The sequence below is a fragment of the Ornithodoros turicata genome, chromosome 4 (genome assembly GCF_037126465.1).
Source record: "Ornithodoros turicata isolate Travis chromosome 4, ASM3712646v1, whole genome shotgun sequence".
NCBI classification, from domain to species: Eukaryota; Metazoa; Arthropoda; class Arachnida; order Ixodida; family Argasidae; genus Ornithodoros; species Ornithodoros turicata.
In genome coordinates this window covers 44,877,324-44,904,105 of record NC_088204.1, presented here as the reverse complement: position 1 = coordinate 44,904,105, position 26,782 = coordinate 44,877,324, and the positions used below count along the sequence as shown (strand labels likewise).

General features: G+C 46.3%; 2 protein-coding genes across 5 annotated transcripts in view; one reads left to right on the top strand and one right to left on the bottom strand.

Moving 5' to 3' along the window:
- The window catches only part of LOC135391477 (transmembrane protein 94-like), a 587,105-nt gene that overhangs the window by 379,949 nt on the left and 180,374 nt on the right, over positions 1-26,782 (top strand). The window lies entirely within an intron of this gene.
- LOC135391472 (VPS35 endosomal protein-sorting factor-like) overlaps positions 1-26,782 on the bottom strand; it is a 140,569-nt gene that overhangs the window by 109,498 nt on the left and 4,289 nt on the right. For both annotated transcript variants that reach the window (XM_064621737.1, XM_064621736.1), the window contains exon 7: positions 3,988-4,072. In XM_064621737.1, the coding sequence (XP_064477807.1) occupies positions 3,988-4,072 (85 nt within the window). The remainder of the gene's footprint in view (positions 1-3,987; positions 4,073-26,782) is intronic.

Below are 26,782 nucleotides of genomic sequence, written 5' to 3'. Positions count from 1 at the left end.
GGCGCTCGCTATTGTGTTTGCCACAAAGAAGTTTCACAAATACCTTTTTGGTAGAAGGTTCTCACTGGTTACAGACCACTATCCTTTGACGTCCCTCTGTAAGTTGGGCCACAAAACCACTGGTGTTGCTGCATCCCGGATTGAACGATGGCGCCTACTACTCACAGAATATGACTACGACATCGTTTACCAGAAAGGCAGCCACATAGGAGATGCAGACGCACTATCAAGGCTTCCAGTACAAGCAACAGCTGAAGATGAGGACACACTGAAGTACTTTTCACCGTTAGAAAGGATCCCTATCACCAACTGGACAGTTCAAGAAGAAACTAAACAGGATCCTGTGCTTCCAAGGGTAATTGAACAGGTCAAGAGCGGATGGCCGAGTAAAGTGACCAACCCAGATCTACAACCAGAAGAGAAGAGATTCTCTTTCCATTGACGAGAACTGCCTGGTGTGGGGAGCAAGAGTAGTTGTACCTAAAAATCTGAGGGAAGTCATCCTGGGACTTCTACATGAAGGACATCCGGGGATAGTCAGGATGAAAATGCTGAGCCGCCAAATTGTCTGATGGCCGGGACTTGACGCTGACGTCGAGAGAATTGTTCGAGGCTGCGATGTCTGCCAATGTGTTCAAAACAGTGCACCTCTTCCTCCACTGCAGCCGTGGCCTTCTTCCACACGAGTGTTCCAACGAGTACATTTAGATTTCGCTCAGAAATATGGTACGAACTTTCTACTCCTTGTGGACGACTACTCAAAATGGATAGAGGCAGTTATAATGCCCTCTACGACAGCCGAGAAGACCATCGAGCAGTTGCAGATCATATTTGCACAGTTTGGCCTTCCAGAGGAAGCTGTGACGGACAACGGTCCTCAATTTGTATCGGAAGACTTCCGCAACTTCATGTTGGAAAATGGCATCGTACATACGACGACCCCACCATACCATGCGCCATCAAACGGACTTGCGGAGCGGGCAGTTCAGAGCTTGAAGAAAGCACTTTTAAAGCAAGTAGTTGAGGAAAAATCCAGGAACAAGAAAAGGAGCCTTCAACTAAAACTCTCAAGCTTCTTGTTCGAGTATCGGACAACGCCCCATACTACGACGGAGAAGACACCAGCAGAACTATTCTTAGGTCGGGTGCCAAGGACGCGCCTTACGTTACTGAAGCCCAGCTTTTCGCACAGACGTCGCGAGAAGCAGAACAAAATGAAGGCTTACGCTGATAAGCGACGGTCCAGGCCAAGAACATTTGAAGTCGGAAATGAAGTCTGGGTAAAGAATGTGCGGGGAGAAGAAACTTGCTGGTCACCAGGAAAAGTAATCAAGAAAATTAGCCACACAACATTTTTAGTGCGCGTTTGCGGAAAAGTTCGTTTTGTTCATTCTGACCACCTGAAGTTGACGGTGAACGACGCTGTAAGACCGCAGGACAACGGTTCTCTCAGGAGCCTTTCACCGGAATTGTCATCTGATTCTGGCGAGTCTGATAACGAGTATTTTGATGCATCTGGTTGGTGATGTTTATAATGATGGTACTCCTAACGAAGGACTTAGGAGAAGTACAAGAGTAACGAGACCACCAGACAGGCTGACTTATGAAAAGTTTGGAGAACCAGGGTAAATTGCTTGTACTGTTCTTGACATGTATTTGTATTTTGTTGATCGCTTCGGATGTGTGTGGGGGAGAAATGTTGTATCTGACAGCAGATCAGATAGGCGCCCCGGCAAAAAGTGTTATCAGTGAGGGGTCGTGTTTTCTTGTTGTGTACTTATGTGCGTGACCTCGAAATAAAGGGGACTTCGTTCTTGTTCGCCGGAAAACCCGGATGTGTGTTTTTCCCTCGGGCCGATACAACAGAGAGCACTAACGCGAGTTGGCTAGGATCAAACGTAGACATGACGCTGAATGACGACAGGATGATCCGGCACATACAAGCAACAATGCCAAAGCTAGCAAGTAGGAAGAGTAACACACCACTGTGCTGCATGCTGCATATAAGAAACCGCTAGTAAATTACCATGGATACTACAGCATCGTAAAAACTGTATTGTGCACCTGATGCCACATTACAGGTGTACCTGAAAGTACCCCACAAAGATTGTCAATTGGTATACTTGAAAATCATTGTCACCTTCCATAGAATGTATAATGTGCACTGTGGTTTTGCAGGTCACCATAGACAGACACAATCTGGTATGAGATTAAATATTATCACTCGAGTGTGGATAAACATGACTAAAAACTCTCGGCATATGCATGCAACTCAAAAAATTTAATAAATATTGCCTCCAGTAACGATAAGCAGGTGCGAGAGATGTGATGTTTATCACGTGTCACGTTATGCTGTTATCACTGACTTATCGAGAATGTGGGGGGGCGCCTCTGTTTGCTGTGGCTCGGTACCTGGGCGCTTGCTCAGGATTGGACCATCTCATTCCACTGTCAGCAAGCTAGCGGGTACTCGGTTGCCCCATTACGGCTGGCAGGCTCAGCCTCTTCATTCTGTATGTGACAACCGGTGGTGGGCTGACTTTTCTGGGCCCAACCCGGTCCAGTCAAATCGACATACGGCCCATCTGCCATACATGCACAGCAAATGCGCTCAAACACCATGCGAAGGTGCAAACCTTAAGCACAGCTGTGAGAAAGGATCTTGTACATTTGTGGATACAGTAAATCTCGGTTATAACAGCCCCACTTATAACGAATCTTCGGTTATAACAAATGCCTCACGAACGACCGTCAAAATTTGTATTGAGTCTATGGAAATTGCCCCCGCCTATTATGAACGAATTGCCGGGGAGCCTTCGGTTACAGCGACCGAAAGAGCTCCCTCGACCACTGGAGAAGGCGAGCGCGCGACGTCAGACGCCCGCGGATTTGTCAGGCGCCGCTTGCACGTGACCTCGCTTTGCAGCCAATGCGCTGTCACCATCAGCGCGCGCTGCACATGCACCCGTTTGGCCGATGATTAAGGCGTCATGGATGCAGGTGAAGCGGGAAACTTTGCGAAACTGCTTCAGAAAAGCTGGATTTGTTCATCAGGCACTGGCTACAGACGCCGATCGTGAAGTGGACTTTGGTGTGCGTGATACCGACACAGAACTTTGGGATAGAGCAACGGCTGCGAATCTGACTGACGGCTGTCAGTCTTTCGAGGAGTTCGCGACAGCAGATGACGATGCACAGGCCGTCGCGGACTTCAGTGATTCGGACATCATTGCCGACGTGCGCCCGCCGCCAAACGAACTTTCCGATGACGATGATGATGACACAGTGTCTTCCCCTCCTTACATTTTAACTACAGCGGAGGCACTCAAGTACGTTGCTTCGCTCCGTGATTTTGTGTACGCGAAGGCGCTCGCCGTGGCCCACCTTGATGACTTAGAAAACGCCGTGATCTCCGCAACTGTGTATCAACAGGCGCCATTAACGATGTATTTTCAATGAACGGCATACATGACTCATGTTTCTTACACTACTGGCCTTTTGGATCAAATTTTTTGTCCATTCCATTTATAGCGAACTTCGGATATAATGAACGGGTTGCGCGCGACCGTCGAGTTCGTTATAACCGAGATTTACTGTAGTACTTTGTGCAGTGGAGCAGCAAAGGTGGTGGCTCAACTCCACCTCCCACTGAAACATCCAAAATGTTCTATTCGGACCTAAATTTCTTCAAAGTGGACCCAAACCCTCTGGAAGCCAGCAAAATCTTGCTTAAAAAGCAGAAGCACAATAGAGATTTCACACCAGGCCATCTGGAAATGTATGGCAAAACGTGCACAATGTGAGCATTTTCAGGCGGGATATGCCATAACGTGCAAAATATGCATTTATATGGACCATAGCACCCTTCTAATCGGTACCAAACCATGACCAAAAGTGTTTTTGCGTCGTCCAGATACACAACCATATCGTGACAAGAAAAAAAAAACAAGCACTTGCACGAAAATCCGCGCTCTAACACTCACTTACCGAAGTTGTCCAGTATATCCGTGATCAGTACGAATTTGCTTGGGTAAAATTGAATGACCGATGTGTCAACCAGGAGCTTCGAACACTGAAACAAATAAAAATGTTACAATATCAACATTGTGACATGCACAGGTAATGTCACAGTTTCATAAAGACAATTCCTTCACACTGGCCACAGGTTGGTTCTTTCTAATAGTGGTATGCACAAATGAAGTCATATTTTTTGTAAGACTGCCTGTGGTGTTAGCCGAAATGAAAAGGTTTACATGCAACATTGATTCACGACTATATCATACTAAACTTTGTAAGGGTTAAGGTAAGAGCCTCAGGACGAGAGCTGTTGTTCTTCTCCACACCTTCTTTATCACTGGATGACATCTTTAAAGGAGTACAAAGGGCCATCCAAAAAATTTTCAGATTAAGACGTCCGAAAGTGTGTGTGTCATTTTACCGAATAGTGTGAAAGGTTTGTGTGCTATTTGTTTCTCAGAAAAACACTCACATAAACATGGCTCCGCACGTTCACCCTTAACTCCCACACTCCGGGTATAATGAGGAGGAGAAAGTATGATGCCACGTCACCGATGCCGTTACAAGGAGAACTCATTCTGGTTCGCCGGTCTGTGGGGGGTCAGTGCCTCGTCCCTTTGCCGCCGTAAACCAGTTTTGCCAGTTCTCCCAGAGAATTGTGGATAGATCATGACTGAGAGAGGAGCAAGGCTTTTTCAGAACTCTGAACAGCCGAGTAGCAGACGACAGCGGAGTAGCAGAAAACGTTTCTCTGGACCAATCAGCGGGCATTCTCTTTGTAGCGTCAGCACGAGGTTCCAGGCAGATCAGAGGCTGGTACTGCTCTCCACCGCCATTGCGCATGGTCGCTTTTTGCGGCGTACTTTAAATTCAATTTCTGCGATAATTATGACTCTGTGGTGCGAACTACTTCGCATGGTGCATCTTACTGGCCTACTTAACAGTTTTATGGGAAGAAAACAGGGTGTTAAAAATTACTTCTGTGCTACTTTAAGGGTTCCTGGGTACTGCAGGTCAGCAGTTTGGTGGATAGGAAAAAAGACTTTTACCACAGAGGTGAACAACTGTCATCAGTGAGGTGCCTCATGGGCATGACCGGTTAGCTAGATTTTCTACTTAAGCTTTGTAACGATAATTAGTCTGTTCACTCTCGGTATGTCTAGTCTAGGTCTAGGTATGTCCCTAGTTTAGGGTTTTACCATCACGGATCCTAATTTATATATTACAGTTAGACTAGTAGTCATTGACTTCTTGAAGCCTCTGATCGGGGTTAATGTTTTGGCCTTTTGTCCTTACAGTTTTTCCATGTTTTGACATGTTGCCTTTTAAGGAGCTGCCTTTCGATGGTTCAGCCTTCAGATAGAGTTCCGTGGAAAGGAGGGCCTGCCTTCCTCTACTTAGTGTCTCGTCAATCTTACAGAATGGGGTGGTTGGTAGGTAGTTCCATTTTAAATCGAACAAGGTACGGAAGCTGTGTCTTCAAGTTCGAACGAAAAAAATATGTGTTGGAGGGGACCCCTAATTATGTAAAATGCACCCTACACTGAGCCCGCACAGGCAGTAGTTTTCAAGGTGGAGAAGGAGAAATTCAGAAACCTCTTGCGTCTGCATTCTTCTGTGCCGACTTTGAGCACTTTCCACTTGGTTTTCAAGGCACAACAGAAATTCTTATTTGTGCAAAAGACAAGGCTGCGATCTCTGTGTTACTCAGCTGACACTCTGCTGTGAGGCATAGTTAATTTTACAGAAAAAAAAACCCCCCTGCAAACTCTGCCCAAATGTCAGAAGAACCTAAATTTGCCGATTACGTACCTATACGATAGTTTGTCACACAACACTGAAATCAGTGTTATTTTAGAGCCATGAAAGGCCCCTTCCATATGTTCAGCCTGCTCCCCTTATTGTCACGCATCCATCAAAGCATTTCACCTAATAACACAGCTTTACTGTAGGATAAAAAACTTATCAGAGTTCAGTCCATTGTGCAGTTACAACGTGGTGTAATTCAGGATTATGGTGACCATTTGCAGTCCACGTGAACCTAAACTGATACACTCTATACAGGCAAAAAAGCAAAGGTACTTCTTTCACGTCTGCATTATACATCCGTTTGATACCTTCGCATGTGTGTTGAATATTGTGGTGTAGCATGTCATGATATGGTATACAGTCAACCCTGATTTGTGAACCTTCAATTTATGAATTCCCCCGTTTTATGAACAGTATGCCGCAGAATGAAACATTTGCCTTGTATTTTCCCCTAGCTTTATGAACCCTCGATTTCTGAACAGTGAACCTGTTTTGTTGGTACGAATTGGAAAACCCAAGGATTTTTTACCTCGATTTTGCAACAGGTTATGCCCGGTCAGCAAAAGGTCCGAAAAAGATGGAATGAAAGAAAAGACGCATCCAAGGCGTCTGAGGTGACACTTGGCAGTCTTGAAAGTTGATTGAACAGGGGGATACTGTACGACGAAACACGAGTCATCCCTGGTGTCACGGATGGGCACAAAGGCAGCTGTCATTTGGTGTTCGGATTTTGAAAGGAACCCATCTGGAGCAATCAAACGGAAGCGCTCGGCCCTTGCCGCAGTGGTGAAAAAGATGAAGATAGTGAGCAACGTAAATGTAAAAGTGCTACTGTGACTAGTAGATCCTCTCTGGGTCACACTGAAGCTGCTCTAATGTATTTCTAAGAGAAGAATGACCAGGCCAAGTGTGCGGCAGTTGACATCCCTTCTCAACAAAACAGACACAAATGACAGTAATGTGCGAAACACTATAACCCAGTATCTCCAAAAACAAACGCCTGTTCTGTTGTTTGTAGCGGTCCTCGGGCCTTTTCTTTCCTGCACTACCTCGATTTATGAACATTTTTGGAGGGAATGGTTGCTTTTCATAAATCGAAGGTTGACTGTAGTGTAGTTTATTCATGCTCAAGAAAGGCGTAAAGATCCCATAGTTCTATCGTTACTATAACACACTGCGTTGCTCTTCTAAAAGTGTGTGTGAAAGTTCTATACAACATGAGACAATTGATGTTCTCAGTGATTTCCTTCCTTCATCATTATAATTTCTATACACGTTCTGTAAATGTATATTCTGAAACAGCCACCACGAAGAGACAAAATGCTTCAAACTGTGCTTTAATTTAGTATGTACACAATGGCTTCAGGTGTCAGGGTTTCTACCAGTAGGTTGCAGAGGAGTTTTCTAATACTATTCAGTTTAGCCTTCACAGCCTCTGTTCGCTTCTGTTACTATGCGGGTTCAAGAACGTGAAGTGGATTGTCGCAATTCCACGTGTGTTCTGTTAGCGACATTTATGGAGCTGTTGGGGACCTATTTGCAGTCCACACTCGTCAAAGATAAGGACAGTGTGCAAGGTCAGTGTGATGGCAGATCCATCGGTTCAGCAGTGGCCCCTGAGCAGATATATTCCTTATAGTGTGACCGTAAGATTGAGATTCTACTTGGTTGCAGGTGGTTGTCGAAGATTATCTGTTACGTTGCTGACTATTTGTCATGTTCAGAGCAGAGATTTCACCGGAGCAGGAAGTAGATAGCGTACTAGACGTCTTTCAAGAGGCTTCACCAGGGTTGAAGCACACCTATGTGGTCCCTTTGCAGGGGGAGCAACAGTTTCTAGATATCTGTTTCACCTGCACTGCCCATCACAATTTGCTGGGAATACAGGCCCCATTCAAAGAAGGGGCTACTGTTGTAGCGTTCGGGCCACTCAAAGTTAATTAAAGGAGAGGGGTTTAGTAAAGCCATTAACAATATCTTGTACACAATCAGTCATGTGCAGCTTCCTTTTGCAACTGAAACGGATTTCTTCAGCCAGATTACCGGGAGAAGTAATCACTTCTGCTGTGGACAAGTTCTGTGAGAGGTGAAAGAAGTTAGCTCAGGCAGCAAAGAAGATTTAAGTCTGCCACGAAGAATAGAAAGGGAATAACGATAACAGACACATTCGTCATCAGACAACTTGGAACTGAAAAGTGTATGAGTAGTGCTTAAGTCAACATTCTCCAGGAATATCTGAATCTAGCTCACGCTACAGCTCTGATAAGAAATAGGTTCCTTGATTGGCCCTGGTAGAATTATTTAAATAAACATGAAGGGAAGTGCTCCAGGACGAGAGCCACAGATATTTCGAACAGAGATTGTTCTTTTTCTGGGTACCGTCCTCATAATTGGCATGGTATTTAATGGGTTAGGTATGACGTGTTAAAGATTGAATGGCCGCTTTGTTGGAGCACGGAGGGGATTATATGAATGAAGGCATCTTTGCACCTGACCAGTCACAAAAACGCGAAGTTCATGAACAACGGCACAAGTCAGGAATGGGCGAGCATTCTGAAAGATAAGGAAGTTAATGGTTATGTGAGGAAATTTTCAATACAAGCGAAGTTTTTATTTTTTATTTTGTAACATACAGTAGAACCTCAGTAATTCCATCTCACTTACTTCAAAATTTTGGTTAATTGTAAGGATTGCTGTGGTCCCGTTTTTGTGCGCTGCAATCTGACCTAATAATTTGAAGAAAACTGGACTGTATCCCACTAAGTTCGTAAGTTTCCCACCGAATTTTTCATCTACCATTGGCATCCAACCCACGCAAAGACGAGCAGCCATAAAAACTTCATACTTGCTCTCTTGCTGACATCCCTTTCCCCGCGGCCAATCCTGCAGTGCCCTCCTCGCTCTTCCTTGCCACCACTGTGTCTCACAGCAATGACCAACTTAGGAGTATAGTAACCCATCCAATACAGATAACGTGCCGACGTGGAAAAAACTTAGCAGACTACTTCGTCAATGCAAAAATCAGCAAAACGAACACCCAGTACAATGGAACCCGCCCCTGCAACCTCCCGCACTGCAAAATATGTAAGCACGTTCAACACGCTACCTCCATCAAAAGCACTCCGAGCAATTACACCCACTCTGTTAACCACACATTCATATGCACAAGCTCCAATGTCATATATGGCATGGAATGCAGCGACTGCTCTATTCAATACACTGGTGAAACTGGCCAACAAACTCCCCAAAGCAGTCATCAAACACTTTAATGTTCCTGGTCACAATTTTGACAACATTTAACTATATATTCTAGAAACCGGGTTCAGATCCACACATGACAGACATGACAGGGAGTCTTATCTCATATACAAGCTCAACGTCCTTCACCCGTTCGGTATTAACAAATCACAAGGCTCCCAGAAACACTTCACAAATAAAATATGCCAAGGCCTTTTTCCTCGTCCTGTTCTATCCCCTTTATCATCTATCGGCACTCTTATGTCCTGCATGGCTACTACTTTTTACTTTCTTCATTGCATGCCACAACTGTGTTACAAATGTATCTTTTAAAAAAATTTTTTTTTTAAATCTTTGCTTGCTCTGAAAATTTCCCCACGTAACCACAAACCTCCTTATCTTTCGGAATGCCCATTCTGCCTGTTGTCCCATTTTGTCCAGTTGTTTGTGAACTTCGCATTTCTGTAACCTGTCTGGTGCAAAGATGCCTTTATTCATATAATCCCCTCCACGCTCTAACAAAGGAGCCATTCACCTCGGTCGTAAAAGCCTGAACAGACCCTTTCTTCCCTTGGGCCACAATTTGCATGAATCTTTAACATGTCCTACCTAACCCTTTAAATACCATGCCAAGGATGAGGATGGTGCCCAGAAGAAGAACAGTCTCTGTTCGAAATAGCTGTGGCTCTCGTCCTGAGGCACTTCCCTTCATATTTAAATAACTGTTTGTGCTAATGAAGACCAGCTGGAAGATCAGCGTCATCCTCGTGCCTCTGTCTGTCGTGTTAAAGGGACTATCGCATCCGGGAATGTATGTATCATACCGATAGGGTAATGTTCCTCACCGCTTCAGAGTCAACTTTGCCAAATTTATCTTCCGAAAACAGCTTACATATTAAGTAAACGAGTTTTAAAGGTCCGCATTCCATCTGCGGCCAACATGATGATGACGTAAGTCAGGCGCACGAATTGGAGCGCAGCGCAGGCGATTGTGTCTGAGATCGTCTGCTTGGCGTTCACATCGCACTATACTAAGTGAAAAGTCCTCGGTAAATACGCTGATTTTCGCTTACCGGTGTGAGTGCAGACGTAACCATGTTACATGAAACACTGCGTTACGCTCCTGGCTGTACAAACACATTCAATGTTAACCAGAAACAACATTGCGTGAGCCGGTAACAGAGAAGACGCTGTCCACTAGCATTCCGCCTCGCCCGCCCGCCTGTCGGTCGGTTGCCAAGGCTACCAAGGTCCCTCTGGCCACTCCGTGATTGGTATTCTCCATGTCGAAGGGCGCGCAGTGATTGGCCTCGTCCGTGTGACGTTTCCAGAGAGGGGATCCAGGAATGCGTCGTCTGCTCTTGTCAAGTTTTATATCAAACTACACAGGAACAACGCTGTCAATTCGTATCTGGTTTTCGGCATAATTATCAGTGGTGAACGCGGAGTAAAAAAGCACTACAGTTTCGGAATCGACTGGCACGGATGCGATAGACTCTTTAAGCTGTGCTGCATATACCATGTGTACTATTTACCATACTTTGCTGTTTTAGTTCAGCACCACGTTGAAACTGCAAAACTGACCGAAGTCTATTCAATAAGTTTCTCAGCGGGTGAAATACTTTAAATGCATGCGTGGAAACAAGTGGCACTGGTGGATGCCACTCCCGTATGGTGTCTCAGGAAAAAAAAAATCAGTAGAGTCTTTTCACTTCACTTATGTTGTAAGTGATTAAGAATCACACTGCATTTTTCAGATAACAGAGGTCAAATATGGCAAATGTGAGCATAGTTGCACATTTGAACACACTTCAAGGAAAACAAACATTTGTGATTAAGTAGACCTGATATCACATGAAAGGGCCTTTCACAAGCTATCAAATGATACCAATCTCAGTGTCGTGCGACCAACCGTCGCTATAGTAGCTGGGAAGTTTGGGTGTTTCTGACTTTTGTGATGAGTGTAGGAATACATAGTAGACCGTTCCTTCGTTAGGAACAGAATAAGGCTTGCTAAGCTAAGGTGTAAGGTAAGGGTGCTTGGCTAAGGCGTAAGGACTGTGTGGTAATCCTTGTGGAGCAGGCAGAGGATTCTGTATGAGAATCACATCTACCACAGCCAATCTGGTGGCTGTGACAGCGGTCAAACAATTTTTTTATGGCCATCGTGTATTTTTATATTTTAACAGTGGTGTGTTGCGTTGTTCTTGTAAGGTGATGTGATCAGCAATGTTGAGGTACCAGTCAGCATGGAGAATGGGTGATGTACCATGCAGAGCAAAGTATGGTGTACATCTAGGGCTGCCACCTTTCGCAGTGAAAAATACCGGCTGTTGGAGAGGGGGTGGGATAAAGGGGAGGAGGAAAACTGCTTAGAAAAGGGAAGTGGAGGAGGGGTGGACAAGCACGCACACAGAGAGAGAGAGAGAGAGAGAGAGAGAAACAGCATGCTCGCTCAAGATAACACGCGTAAACATATACTCCTGTATGCGGCTGGATTACTGATGTTCGAAATTGCTATAAACAGGATAAACCGGATTGTACTGGAACAACCGGACTGCAGTGCCAGTCACTTTGAAAAATGCATCGACGCAGACAAACACTTCTTTGCAGCTTTCATCTCATGATGGTTGTATTCAGCCTAAGTTCGAACTGGCTCGACACAACTACTAACAACTTTGCACAACCACAGCTCTTGTCCCCTCCGAACACAAGAATGCAATGAATAACTAAGAAAACGACTGGTGACGGCGGAGTTGGGTCTATGCTCCAGATTTATTCAAGCCGTAGTGGAATGAAGGAAAAACCCCGAAAAAGTCTTTATCAATGGTTTTGCACGACAAATACCAGCAAAAGGCTGCTGGTATCACCTTTCTACGGGCAACCGGCAGAGCGAGCAAATAACCGGCCAGGCTGGTGAAATACCGGCCTGGTGGCAACGCTATGTACAGCCTATGGTTTTGTTGTAGGAATGGTTGTGATGGTGCGTGGCTGCTTCTAAGCAGGATTTCCAACCTTCAGGGAAGTCTTGGCACACGTGTATGTACTGTTTGATGTCGTGAGTGGCGCATTCAGCCATTCTGTTTGCCGCAGGATGATATGGAGTAGTAAACTTGAGTCGCATGTTTTGCTTTCGGCCCACATGGCTAAGTGCTTGCTGGTAAACCCTGGGCCATTATCGCAGACGATTGTCATGTGTTTTTAAAGATGTCCTGCTCAAGCATTGCAATTATGTTTGTGGCATGTTCACCACTTGTTCACCACTTCTTTCGAGGTTCGGCGAAGTAAAGATGAAGAACCTCAAAGGGCACTGAGGAGTGGTGTGGCGATGTCATTCAGTCCGCTGTTTAACTGTACTTAAGCTTGGTTCTCTGACACACGTTACAAGAATTGATGTATTCTTTGACATGTTGTTTCATGTGTGGCCAAGTGCTTACATAACTTGCAGTATGTTCTCGATATGTCGTCATGTCCACCTGACTGCAGGCTGTCGTAGTAGAGTTGGAGGATTCTTTGTGTCATGGTGTGAGGTGCTTTGTACTGGCTTCATTTTCGTGTTAAGGGTAGGGTACCTTCCCACAATTGTGGGTTACAAAAGGAAGCAGCTGCAGCAAGGTGTTCTGAGACCCAGAAGATATGGCGTCTGCGTATGTGAGAGCTCTGCCTGGCTTGTAATGCACTTGCATGTCAAAGTGCTGTAATTCAGAAATCCATATAGCAAGGCGGCCCTTAAGGTCAGCAGATTCGAGTGTGAGTCATGGGTTAATGGTCTGTGAACAGTTTGAATATTCTTCCATCCAGAAAGGCGCAGAAGTACATAGCTGCCTTGATTATGGCAAGTATTTCTTTTTCTGTAGCGCTGTAATTGAGCTCCATATCATTCAAGATATATGAGTGGTACCTGATAACAGTGGTTTGTTGAGGTGTTGGTCTCGTCATGTCTTGCTGGTAGAGAACAGCACCAGTACCGTACTGGGAGGCATCAGTATGTAACTCAAAGGGTAAGTAGAAGCGTGGCATGTCCAAAACAGGGTTGGATGAAACGGTGGTCAAGATGTCTTGGTAAGCACTTTTGCACTCTGCTGTCTAAATGAATTGAGTTTCTTTCCAGAGTAGAGCTGTTAAACACTTTGTTCTTGCATCATAACCTGGGATAAATAAATGGAAGTGGCCTGCGAGTCCTAGAAATACCCTCAATGAATGCGGCTTCTTCTTATATTTGATTTTGTCTACTGACTCCTTTTTTGTAGTTTGTCTTCCCATTAATGTGCCATCCTAGGAAAGCCATGGAAGACTGGAAACAAACACATTTCTTCACGTTGATCTTGAGATGTGTCTTATGTAGGGCTTGTAGGACTCGGTGAAGATGTTGACTGTGCTCCTCCGTGGACCTCGAGCAGATGAGGATGTCGTCGTTGTAGACACGTACAACTTTCCCAATGAACCGTTGGAGTATGGCTGTCATCATCTTTTGAAACCAAGCACAAGTTTTTCCAACCGAACGGGAGAAGATTGTATTCGTATAAATCGAATGGTGTGATAAAAGCTGTGTATTTTTTGTGTGTCCTCCGTTAAATGGTACTTGCCAAAATCCTTTGCAGAGGTCTATGCACGAAAATACAGTGCTGGCACCAGCAACAACAACTTTATTTTCGGCCTTGGAGAGTGGGGAGTTTCATCGCAACAGGCGATACTCTACCCCAGTGCTTGGTGGAATGGGGGGAATAAAATAACGAGCCCCTTTACAATAACGATCGAAGTCCGATGGTGTCCAGAAATGTCAGAAGAGCTTTGAGCGCAGAGCGTTGCTGGGCTGGATTGGGCCAGGGACCAAGCAATTTCGGTAGGGAGAAAGGGCGAGAGTCCAGCTGACGAAGAGACTCGGAGAGTGTGATTCGGGAAGGTTCGTAGTGAGGGCAATGAAGAAGAATGTGCTCCAGATCCTCAAGAGCACCACAGTGGCAACAGGTGGGAGAATCAATTTGTCTCAAGCGGTAACGCCACTGAGCTGTAAAGGCCACATCGAGGCGCATGCGGTGGATTAATGCAGCATCCTGACGAGATGTGTTTCGTGGCATGCGGAAAGCGAGCATGGGATCAACTCTGTTCAACATAGAGGGGGGAAGAATGTCGGTTGTCCGTTGGCGGGAAGCCAGGGGTGTCACTAGACGTCGCAGAATTGAACGGCGGTCTCCTCTGAGCAGAACAATACGGGTCCGGTTCCGAGACGAGAGTGCTGCTTCTGCGGCGCTGTCGGCCTGCTCGTTCCCCACGACACCACAATGGGCTGGAACCCACTGGAGAACTAGCCTGTGGCCTGCGGCGTAGATAGTGTGGTAAGCCATTAACACGTCGGTGACTAGGGGTGCGGATGGGCCTCGTATGCCGGAAGTTTCAATTGCTTGAAGTGCAGATTTGGAGTCTGTAAAGACTGCCCATTCCCGGGGTGGAAAATCAGCGATGTGTTGTAGAAAGAAAAGGATGGCATAGAGTTCCGCAGCTGTGGAGGAGGTTGGATGTGAAAGGCGTCTTCCGTGCACGACGCCTTCGGATGGAATGACGAAGGCTGAGGCGGACTTGTTGTTTCGGGATGCGCCATCAGTATATGCTGCCGTAAACGTAGAAAACTTCTCGTCTACCAGAGCATGAAAATGGGCTCGGAGGACTTGAGGGGGGACCTGATCTCTTCTTTGCAGAAGGTTTGGGAGGCGTACAAACGTGGGCGGTACCGGGAGAGACCAGGGGGCTTCCGGCGGTATAGTGTCCTTAGTTATGAAGCCAGTGAGAGTCTGGCGTGTCCTCTGCGCTACTCGATAGAAGTCGCTTCCAGGGCGGTATCGAATTTTCCTGAGTAGCGGGTGGCGGGGAATGTGAGCACGCAAACGGAGGTAGTGCCGAGCCGTTTCCCGTTCACGGAGAACTTCAAGCGGGAGCTCACCAGCTTCAGCCAGTACTTGTCGTGTTTCAGCCATTCTGGGAACTCCGAGGCATCGACGAAGGCTTCGAGCAAACAGGGACCGAAGCGTATTTAATGAAGTTGTTGATATCCTGTGCAGAATAGGAAGGCTGTAAAGCACAGTTGCCCTCACCAAGGCCGCGTGAACCGCGAGCAGGGAACGCTGATCACAGCCCCATCCTGGGCCAGAAAGATGTTGGATTGCGGGGAGCCATCGCTGCACTTTAGTTTCAAGGTGTTTAATGTGCCGAGCCCAGCGCAAGTCCGAGTCGATTACCACGCCAAGGAAGCGGTGAAAGCGTACTGGTTCTAGCTTCTTTGAGCCAAGCCAAAGTGGGAAATTGGCCATAGCTTTACGCGTGAAAGGGAGCTCGGCACACTTTTCGGGTGAAAGGTCCATCCCGAGGTGCGTCAGGTACGTATGGATATTGTTTAAAGCGAGCTGCAGGCGGCGCTGGAGAGCCGGGCGTGATTTTCCTACTGTCCAAAGGGCGACGTCATCTGCATACACGGAGAACGACACTTTGCGAGGAATTACTGATTGTAGGCCGGCCATCACCACGTTAAACAGTGTCGGGCTGAGAATGCTTCCTTGGGGGACTCCTTGGGGAACAGGCACCAGTTGGCTTTATAATGTCATCGATGTTGGGCATGGGAAATGGGAATACAGTCAAACCTCGTTATAAGGAACTCGGATGTTACGAATTTTCAGATATTGCGAAGTTTTATTTCACTTTTGTTGGTCACGCTTTATTTCTATGGAGATTCAGTTTTTATAACGAACCAAGTTTCTCCAGGTCCCCCAGAATTTTCGGTTCAAACGAAGTGACCCGACGCGAAAGAAGACGTTCCTCCCGGAGGATTGAGGACGTGATAAGCAGCAAACAAAGCTCATGCTTCTGGCTGCTCCAGGGATTAGTGGTCTCTGGTGGTTTCTGGGATGTAAAAGGGGAAAGGGAGAGGCCAATGAACTAGCGAAGGCAGCGAAAACCTCATTGCTGCGCGACCCTTGCCCTCACCCCCACCCGCCCTCTCCAGTCGCCGCAAGCAGTCTCGTGTTACCCTAGCGGTCTCGTGATTACCCTCTTCCTTACTGACATTCCTTTATCGACTTGTGCGTTGCTCTGTTTCATCGTTAGGAGTCCCACGTTTTCATCGAATCTGGGCTCTGCCGATCCTCGGCATGTCGAGAAAACGGAAGGCGTTTTCGCTGCCAATGAAAATTGAGATTCTTTGAGGCGTAGACGGTGGCATGCGGAAGAAGGATGTCGCGGAGAAGTATGGCATCCCTGCAAACAGCCTCACAACAGTCTTAAAGGCTCGAGAGAAGATCGAAAACAGCGTTCACGAGCAAGCGATAGCCAGCAGTCGCAAGAAGTTGCGGAAGTGCCCTTTTCCCGACGTCAAAGAAGCATTGCTTGCTTGGTTTAAGGACGTGAGAGCAAGCAATTTGCCCGTCTCAGGTGCTCTCCTGCACAAAAAGGCGACAGACTTGGTTTTTCTGCTCGGCTACAAGGAAGAGGACAAGAGTATAGAGGAAGTTGCGCCCATTCTGCAAGAATACAGCGAGAGGGACATTTATAATGTTGATGAAACTGGACTGCTTTTTAAGTTGCTAGCCGTGAGAGGCGAGATGTGCCACTGTGGGAAGAGAAGCAAGGACCATCTGACAGTGTTATGTGCTACCAACATGGATGGTTCCGACAAACGGGAGTTGGTCGACATAGGGGAGTCAAAGAATCCACGACTATTCTCTAGAGATCTGGCCTAGGATTTTCCCTCTCCCTCGCGCGCCCAGTCCACCCGGAGCGCGCCAATGGGAGGACGCGTGGGCGGAGTCGACTTTCATTGCCATCTGGGGGCAGAGGTTCGAACGTAGACGGAGACGTGCTTTTCGCGATGCTACGTCCACTGGGTCGTTCCCTTCACCATGGCCCTGAGTTGGCCCGTGTTCCATAGATTGCGCTGCTCGATCTGTGAATCTAGGGACGCGCGTTCCTTGGGACCACGAAAATGGTCGGCGATAAGTACTGCGTCTGAGCGATGCTCGCGTTTGTCTGTTTGTTTGTTTTTGCTTTTAATGAACATTTTATGATGGCTTGTTTTTGCTTTTAATAAATGCTTCATGATCGGCACGATGCCCGCGTTTGTTCGTTTGTTTGTTTTTGCTTTTAATGAACGTTTTATGATGGCTTGTTTTTGGTTTTAATAAACGCTTCATGATCAGCGTCCTTGGGCGATGCCCGCGTTTGTTTGCTTTATTAAACATATGGAACACGCGTTGTTAGAATGATCTTGATAAGACGTCCGCGGAATCGTTGCGCCCGTGTTTGGGTGATAGTAGGGCGTTCTTTGGCGTGTGCCTTCCCTGACAACAGTGTGACAACAGGGTTTCAGAGGACAGCCCTCAACCCCATGTACTGTTGTGTACGCGTGTTCCATATGTTTAATAAAGCAAACAAACGCAGGCATCGCCCAAGGACGCCGATCATGAAGCGTTTATTAAAAGAAAAAAAAGCCATCATAAAACGTTCATTAAAAGCAAAAACAAACAAACAAACAAACGCGGGCATCGCTCAGGGACGCCGATCATGAAGCATTTATTAAGAGCAAAAACAAACAAACAGACAAACGCGAGCATTGCTCAGACGCAGTACTTATCTCCGACCATTTTCGTGGTCCCAAGGAACGCGCGTCCCTAGATTCACAGATCGAGCAGCGCAATCTATGGAACACGGGCCAACTCAGGGCCATGGTGAATGGAACGACCCAGTGGACGTAGCATCACGAAAAGCACGTCTCCGTCTACGTTCGAACCTCTGCCCCCAGATGGCAATGAAAGTCGACTCCGCCCACGCGTCCTCCCATTGGCGCGCTCCGGGTGGGCGGGGCGCGCGAGGGAGAGGGAAAATCCTAGGCCAGATCTCTAGAGAATAGTCGAATCCACGCTGTTTCAAGGGGATTCAGCAACTGCCAGTCGAGTACTGTGCCAACAAGAAAGCGTGGGTCACATCACAGCTGTTTGAGCAGTGGGTGATCGCGTTTGACCGCGACATGCAGAGACAACACAGGCAAGTGTACCTTCAGGTGTAGTATCTTGGATAACTGCGCAGCCCACAAAATTGCAACGCCGTTACGGTCTGTTCGGCTGTTGTTCCTGCCTCCAAATGCGACGTCGCTGCTGCAGCCTCTTCACCAGGGCATAATTTGGTCCCTAAAAAGCTTTTACCGGAAACAACTCGTCTCGAGGCTCATGTTCGACATGGACCAGAAGCAGGAGCCTACGGCCATAACAGTAAAAACAGTGATAGAGATGCTGTGTGGAGCATGGAACGAGATCACCACAGCTACAGTGAGGAATTGCTTTGTGAAAGCCGGTTTCGCATGTGACACAGTGGCATCACTAGTGGAAGAGAACCAGCTTCAGGTTTAAATGAATGTGTGGAAACGTCTGCACGTCGAGGACGTTACCTTCAATGAGTTCGTGTCGGCTGACGCCGCCGTCATGATGGCACCCGAACTGATGAACAGTGTCATTATTGCCAGCGTCGGCACCAGCGGAGTTGAAACAGACAGTGATGACGATGCAGGTGCCAACGGCGAAGGTGCAGCCCAAATCGTGCCTCGCATGAAAAACAAAGAAATGCTCGACATGGTGCACGCGCTGAAGGACTTTTGTTGGCGCACCCGACAGCGTCGGCAGAAGCCATTTGTGAAGCCTTTCAATGTGCTGACAAGATTGGACAGTTTGTTATCGCACACTCAAATGCCGCGACACGGCAGAAAATAACAGATTTTTTCGCTGTTTGAAATGGCCATCATGTACATATTATCACGTAAATATACCGTCCGTACTCCAGCGCAGCATTCCAGAGTTCAATGGTCGTTTTTTGCCCTTTGTTTACAGTGAAGTTCGGATATAACGAACAAATTTGTAGCTCCCGAGACACTCCGTTATAACAAGGTTTGACTGTATATCTGTCTGGCGATTGAGGAGTCTGTAGTCGGTACACATACGAAAGGAAACGTCAGCCTTGGGTGTGATTGTGATGGGTGTGGCAAATGGTGAGGTTCTGGACAAATGATACCGGCATCTAGCATAGATTGAAGCCCCTGCCTTAGCCAATTCTTATTTCCAGGAGACAAATTGTAAGGCTTTCGTCCGATAGGTGTTGTGTCCCAAACAGCGAAGGGGACTTCCAGCACAGATGTTGGGGAAGGAAATTCAGACAAGGAGATCAATTCCAATGGTACAGTTCGGGTACATCAGTGGCTGCATCAATACCAGGGGTGGTAGCTTGTAGCTGTAGCAATGAAGCCTAAAGACGGTCGTCGGCGACAGACATGGTAGCGTCCCAATAAATGTTGAGCTTCAAACGCCTCATGTCCAGTTGTGATAGCAGAACATCGTAATCCACTCCATTGATTACTAGAGCATTGGTGGTGATTGTTTCATTTGGTACCCTTACAGTGGCCACTGATCGAAAATTTGCAAAGTACCAAATCCCTTGATCCGTACGGACTCTCCCCTGCGGATGGCCTCTGAACTGAGAAGACGGCTGTTGATGAAGGTAACATGTGCATGTGCGCATGTGCAATAACATTTGCTGCATGTGATTGGGAAGAGAAGAGTCAGGGAGACATGGCTTTTCGAAATAGTAATCGAACGAGCCACCAACATACTTATAGTCTATTGCATCATCCCAGCAAGCAAACTTGTCTTCACAAAATGACAGGAGGAAGCTTTGATTTTCTATGATTTCCACGGTGCCTGGCGATGATGGAGTGGGCATAGGTCGTACAATTTCTTGGCAGCACCAATGAGGAAGGGCCATAAATTGTCAACTTTTGCATCATCCATGAACGACCAGTCGTGTTGGCACGCATATTCATAGGTCATTCATGACTCTGTGCCCACGCTACCATCCAACTCATCAGACCTTGCCAAAGGGGGACATGGACTCCCTCGGACGGACGTGCTACCGACCAACTCGACGAGGACTTGCTGTTGCTCAGCGAATTGATTTTGTTGACGCTCGAAGAGCACAAGAAGCATTACAGTATCCGAATTTCCTTGTGGTCCAGCTGAGCAGGAGTGCTCAGATGCAGGAGGCAGTGCAGGAGGGCTCTGATGGAATATGAATGAGCTGATTGAAGACATCTGCTTTCATGTTGACCTTGAAAGTTCCAGGAACAGCAGCCGAAGTGACATCAATATTTAACTTCAAGGCGGCGTACTGGAGGAGGGCCTGCTGGTCAGGGTAAGAGTTTAAGTCAAAGCTGTCCTCACCGACACTGCAGCATCGTAGCCTCACTCCCTCGGACGTCTACTACAAACTCAACCCACAATCGGGTGTCGGCTGCGTCAATGAAGGAATACACAAGTACACCGTTCCCTGGTTAGGAACAGAATGTGGCTCGTATCCCCCTTCGTTCGCTTCTTTATTGTCTTCCATGGTACCCTAAAATTAAGTATGCATCATAGCGAAGGGTCAGCTCAGTAACACAGAGGCTCTAGCATTTACTGCTACACCAATAAGAATTTCTTCTGTTTCCCCAAAACTAACAGATCAAGAAGCGGTCATAGTCGACACAAAAGAAAGCGTGCACAAGAGGCTTCAGAGTTTCCCAATCTTGAAAACTATCGCCTGCACAGGCTTGGCATAGGGCACTTTTTACATAACTGTAAAAGTTGCCGACTTCACATGGAACATATTTTCGCATTTTGGTGGAGGCCTTAGTTCAGAAACAATTCACGGGAACTTAAGTTCGCGGAAAATACGGTCTCCGTGACCTCAGAGATCAGCCCATTGAAGCTACATTCCAACAAAGAACAAGCCTTTTGTGATAACAATGCAATCCCTCGCTGAAAAACACGCCTGCATAGTCATTGGCGGGGTAAGTGAAAGTTGGTGCTGTTTGCTAGGATACTATCCACATCGCTGGACGAACTCCATGTATGTAGTCTTGTACGAAAGGGCTTCGGAACCTTGCATAAGACTATGAACTCCTCAGCCTGTCTTAGCCGCAACCTGACACTTCACAATGTCAAGTAGTCACGTTATTTTAGATGTGTCCAGGATGAGAGTCCACGCTCACAGTTGGACTGCCTGATCCAAACCTGTGCCGTATTTCCGCTGAGAGAAAGGCAAGTGCAAGTTCAGAAATCAGTGAGAATTGGAACTTGCACCATATGAATAAAGGTCTGCTGTCTTGCAAAAAATCGTCCTGTGTGAGAAAAAAAAAAGCACCTTTACAGTATATGACAAGGGTGCCGAAGTCGCAGCCCGTGTGGCCTCTCAGCAAAAAATAAAATGAAAAATATGTACTTGGCCCAAGCTGCATTGCGTTATCATTGTGTTCTGTACCCATCAGTGTTGTATGTAACACGTTACAGTATTCAAAACTTTTTTCTGCATCGGAGTGCGGATCGCGATACTTTTTTAAATCTGTATCAGAACAGTATTTCCGTTACAAATTTATGGCAACACAATCTCCATATCTCTACCGATACCAATACGTTTTAGCATCCCATCCTTTCTTCACCGGCCATATTTCTTACTACTGTTCATTGTCACTGGTCTGTATAGCGCTGGACAAGAAGCCTGTCGACACGCGCCTACATGCTCCGTAGCAGGAATTATACCAAACACATGTTCACTTTTTCTTCAGACCTGAAGGAAATACTTTTTTTGTAATCTTTGTATTACAACGAAAGTATCGGGCAAAGTATCGTGTTACTTTTTTTAGTGACACTAGTGGTACTCCATTACCTTAACAAAGAAGTATCGATACTTTTTACTCAAGTAACGAGTATCGGTATCACAATACTATTTTTCAGTAATCAGTACAACACTGGTACCCATGCAGTTTATCTTACGTTACTTCGTGATAGAAAACTGTTGCCACTGACATGTAACAGCTGATGACTCTCTAAGACACGAGCGGGGCCGGTTGTCACATGACAACAGCAAAGACAACAAAAGTCACACAAAGACAGTCAGTGAGCTTCTTTCAACCTTGAATCAAAATCACCCTTTATTTATCATATGATAAATATTGAAAGTTCGATGTTTCCCATTTGCCTATGTGTTGCATTCATTGTCTTCGCTGATGACTCTCTAAACCAGTGGTTCTCAAACGTTTTTGGCCAGGGGAACCCTTTGGACCTAGCCAGAAGGACGAGGGAACCCCTGTTCCTAAACATGAGCAGTACGTCAGATATCACGTACATCAGGCCTCCACGAAGAGGTCACGGAGCTTCTCGCTGGCACGTTCCAGGCCTACTCCTTTGCCTAGTAAGGGGTCTGTCAACGGGTCAAAGCGCCCATAAACAACAGAAAGAGGCCGCGAACGAACTCCGCAGCCGCGGTGCGCGTGCTTCTGGCCTGCCGAGCGAGCTTGGGCAGGGGAATTCAAGTTCTGTGAATGGATAGGGGCCTAGGCGGCAGCCTTCTCGCGGAACCCCTGTGTTCCGCGGAACCCAGTTTGAGAACCACTGCTCTAAACCTGTCCTTGCATCTGATTCTTTCTTGATTGATATTACAGTCAACCCGCGTTTATCCGGACTTCATTTATTCGGATCCTGCGTTATCCGGACAAAAAAGCATGGCGACGGATTCCTCCCCATGTATTTCGCCCTGGTTTATCTGGACTTCAACTTCCGGGCTCGGACGAGAATTCTAGGGAACAGAAGTGACTAGTACCCAACAATTTTCTCCCTTTCCGACTTTGCACATTACACAAAAGTAATCCACTGAGCAGTCTGGTCATTTCAGACTGAGAAGATCCGCAACGAGGACCCCTGTGCTGCAATCACAGATGACGACATCGTCAGTGTCGTCGCTTCCGATAGTGTTCAAGAATCTGACGATGAAAGCGTGGATGCACCAGCTGTGACGGTAGAAAATACGCGGGCGGCACTGAGAACAGCGCTATTATTTTTAGAGCAACAGAACAATATTTCGCAAGTCAATGCCATTAGCAAAGGTTTGCAAGAACTAGACACGTGTATTAGAATAAAACAAATGACAATGGATAGTTTTCTGTGTAATGATCAATAAAGATGTCTTTTTAGGATCACTCTGGATTTTCGTGTTTCACTTAACCGGTTCCCCGGGTATCCGGACATTTTCACAGGAAACCAAGCCGTCCGGAAAGACACGGGTCGACTGTACTAGTATATGTTCCTACCAAATTTCTGAGCAAACCCTTCACGGCCAATTTGTAATATTGGTGTCCTTCAATGCCACCAAAAAATGGACCGGTTCAGTCGCAGGTTTGGTGATCTCCTGAGTGAATTCGAGCTAGGATTCATCGAGTGCAGGAGACTTGCAACTCAGCTTTTTGACCCGCCATTTTCCGAAGTTCTTGATAGAATTCCTGATGACTAAGAAGTGGAAGCGATTGACCTGCTGAGCAGTGCACCGACCTGAAGATACATATATTGTCGCGGAGAAGATTGTCCATGTGCGGTACAACTTATGTCTAATAATAATATTTCGTAGCTTTGGCTCGCGAGACAACTGTGTCAACGTGCATCTGCGAGCAGACGTTTTCTCTGATCGACCTGAATAAGTTAAAGTTATGCTCACAACTAACAAAACGAACACCTCAACGCGGTCATTAAAGGAACCATGAAAGGGTATTTGACATGCCTACGATCATTTTCAGTTAGTTCCTCTGTACTAAAGCATTCACCCTATGAAATATGAAGTAAAAAATCATTCAAATAAAGAAAATAGTTTATATTAACCACGGCGGTGAACTGCGGCGGCTACGAACTGCCTGCGAGGCAAACTGGTCATGACATCATACACAGGGGATGTTGCCGATTCTCAGACGATCTTTTGCAAGCAAATTGTAAAATTTGGAAGCAAGCTTGCAAAACTTCGCCATGAAATATGTTTCAATTTGACCTGGAACTAAGATCGTGTCTAACTGTTGACACCCAAGCCTACCAGAAGTGTAATGTAGCTGGTTATTGTCAGCATGGTTTCCGGAGCACGTTTTCCTCTCAGATCAAGCTCCTTCTTTGTCAGAAAATGTCTCTGTCGGTGGCCTTTTGGGAGCTGCTGCATAAGGAACTATTTGTAAATGCTGAGTGCATCGCATAATCTCTTCCTCCACCACTGGCAATTTGCGTTTCGCCATATTTCTACTGATTTCGACGGCAGATATACAACGTCGTTGTTGTGCAAACAAAAACCATGCACCCACATGGTCCCACGGGGTGTGCGATCCCAGTCGTCCACAATTGGCTGAGAGGACTGGACATTGATGACGTAAGCCTGCTTCGAGGGGGTGTATCTGGCAGTCACACCTCGCTTTTTTTGTGTGGTAACTGCGCTCCCGGTGCACTCAATACCGTTAAAAGTCGATGTGCGTGTGATAGTGAGGAACCATGAGAACCATTTCCGGCACAGCACTCGGAATTGATGAAAATCATTTCATGGTCCTTTTAAGCTTGCAGTTGCGCAATGACTTTCCCACGATGTTGACAGAACACTTAAAAACGAGAAGTGCCAGGTTTCCTCATGACACAGCAAATAAAAAGGATTGCTGACCCTGTGACTGAGCAACACTAAGGAACATGTTTTATGTCGTTTTAAGTTCCGCGTTGTGTCATCTATATCTGAAACAGGCTACCCCAAAGCTGTGGTATGTGACTCGCGTTGTTCCCTCATGAATCAATGCAGCCCACGGACACGGATGGTTTCGGCACCCCTGGTATACGAGACCCCCTCCAACAGGTTCTTTTTTTCTTTTTCAAGACACTACTTCTGCACCTTGTTCAATTTAAAATGAAACTGCCCTGGTGTCTGTAAAACATAGCCATGCAGGACACAACAACGAAAAGAGACCGAACATCACAGCAACAGGTGGCATGTTCAGTCTCATTCGTTGTTGTGTGCTGCTTAGCTATGTTTTAATGCCTCAGTTTCATCCCTCATGATTAAAGGAATGTTACCCGCATGTACTGCACCATCTCATTTGCCTACAGCTCCTGTGTCCTAACAGACAGATAAGGAACAGCATAAGGGTTATGACTAAGTGATATCTGGCCCGTCCTTGCAAAGGTAACATGCTACTGAAGGTGTAGATGATCAGTTGCCTATGGAGGCACTCGGAACAATGAAAGAGGGCAGCTGCAAAAATGTTTTTCTCCTCAAACTGTGGTAGATGTGTTAACTTTTGATTGATGTGATTGGCCCAAGCCATTTTGGAGCACCTTCTGGAGCAGGAAAAAAATCCGTTTTGGGAGCAACAATACAGTGCTTTGGAGCAGATATCCTACATAATCATCCACAATCATATACACTTTATTATTAATATAATTTCGAAAGAGTGGCATACATGTGGCCACCGAAGCAGAAGGCCAGCTCTTTGTAACGATGGTCATGTGTTGCACTCAGTTGAAGTAGCATACCAGCATTTTCAACAATATTCGCAAACAGCGACAGAGTGGTGTGAAAATTCAAATACATATTTCAAGTGGAGTATAATACAGAACTGAATATAGATTATTGCAAATAATTCCTGATTAGTCAGTTTTTGCATTATGACATCTTTTTAGTTATTTCAGCACTCAATTTGTTCACTGTGCTTTCACATAGCGCTTGAATCACATAGGCTGAACAAGACCAATACAGTCAAACCTCGATATAACGAAACTCACGGGGACCACAATTTCTTTTGTTGTATCGAAAAGGTCACGGATTGCGAGCTTTATTGCGATGGCGTGAGCTGTACATAAGCGTCGATAACTCACGCTACGATGCGGAAAAGTTTTTCGTGATAAATGACAACTACAAATACAGCGACAAAGGGCACCTACGGCATTTTATTCTTGCGTGAAATAGCCGGTTATACGCGCCTGCGTCGTGCCTAGAAGACACGGTGTCATGCATTGTTCGTACGCCGCCAAAGCCTCCGCAGCTTTCTCCATATCGTATTGTGTAAACATTCTACGTCTATGACAGTGCGTCTCCCGTTACTACAGCATGTGTGTCCCCGTCAAGAAAATCATCTAGGCTGATTTCGTCACTTACGCCGCAACGCGAACGAAGCATTTCCCACAAGCGCACGATGGCGCCTTGCATCCCATGCTCTTTGTTGTTAGCTTCGTCCTGTACTTGGCTGCAACCGGACAGTTCAAAATCAGCACAAAAAAGAGAAGCCTCAGAAGGAAAGTCCCTAACATTCCGACTTCCTTTTGTAGGCACCAGACTACTCACGACCCTAATCGTGCGTGACATCTTGTGCCGCGGGAACAGGATGTTTCTTGCACCCTTTGTTTTCATGACCCTAAAGTCGGCTTTGGGGTCATAAACCTTATCTCGTTCTTTCGCTGTATCGAGGCGACGGCTAAAAAGTGTTTCGTTGTAGCGGGAGTTAAAATACATTGATCGCTATGGCCCTCTGCCGGGGAATCCCAATTATCTCGCTCTATCGCGCATTTCGTTATATCGCATTTCGTTGTAACGAGGTTAGACTGTATTTATTTCAGGTTTCTTGTTCACAACACCAACTATCTGATGATCAATTGAGCGTGTTCTCGCAATCTCTCGCATTATCGCGTTAGTGACATCATGTGACACCTGCAAAAATTTAATGCAAAAAAGCGTGGAAACACGGCTGAAAACATGGTTTTAAAAAGGACACGATTCGCACTAAAAACTCAAAGAAAAGAGTGTCATAGTGATGGGACCTGTCTTCCGTCCTGTCATACTAATCCTTCTGGTGGGAGAGATCTTATCTCTA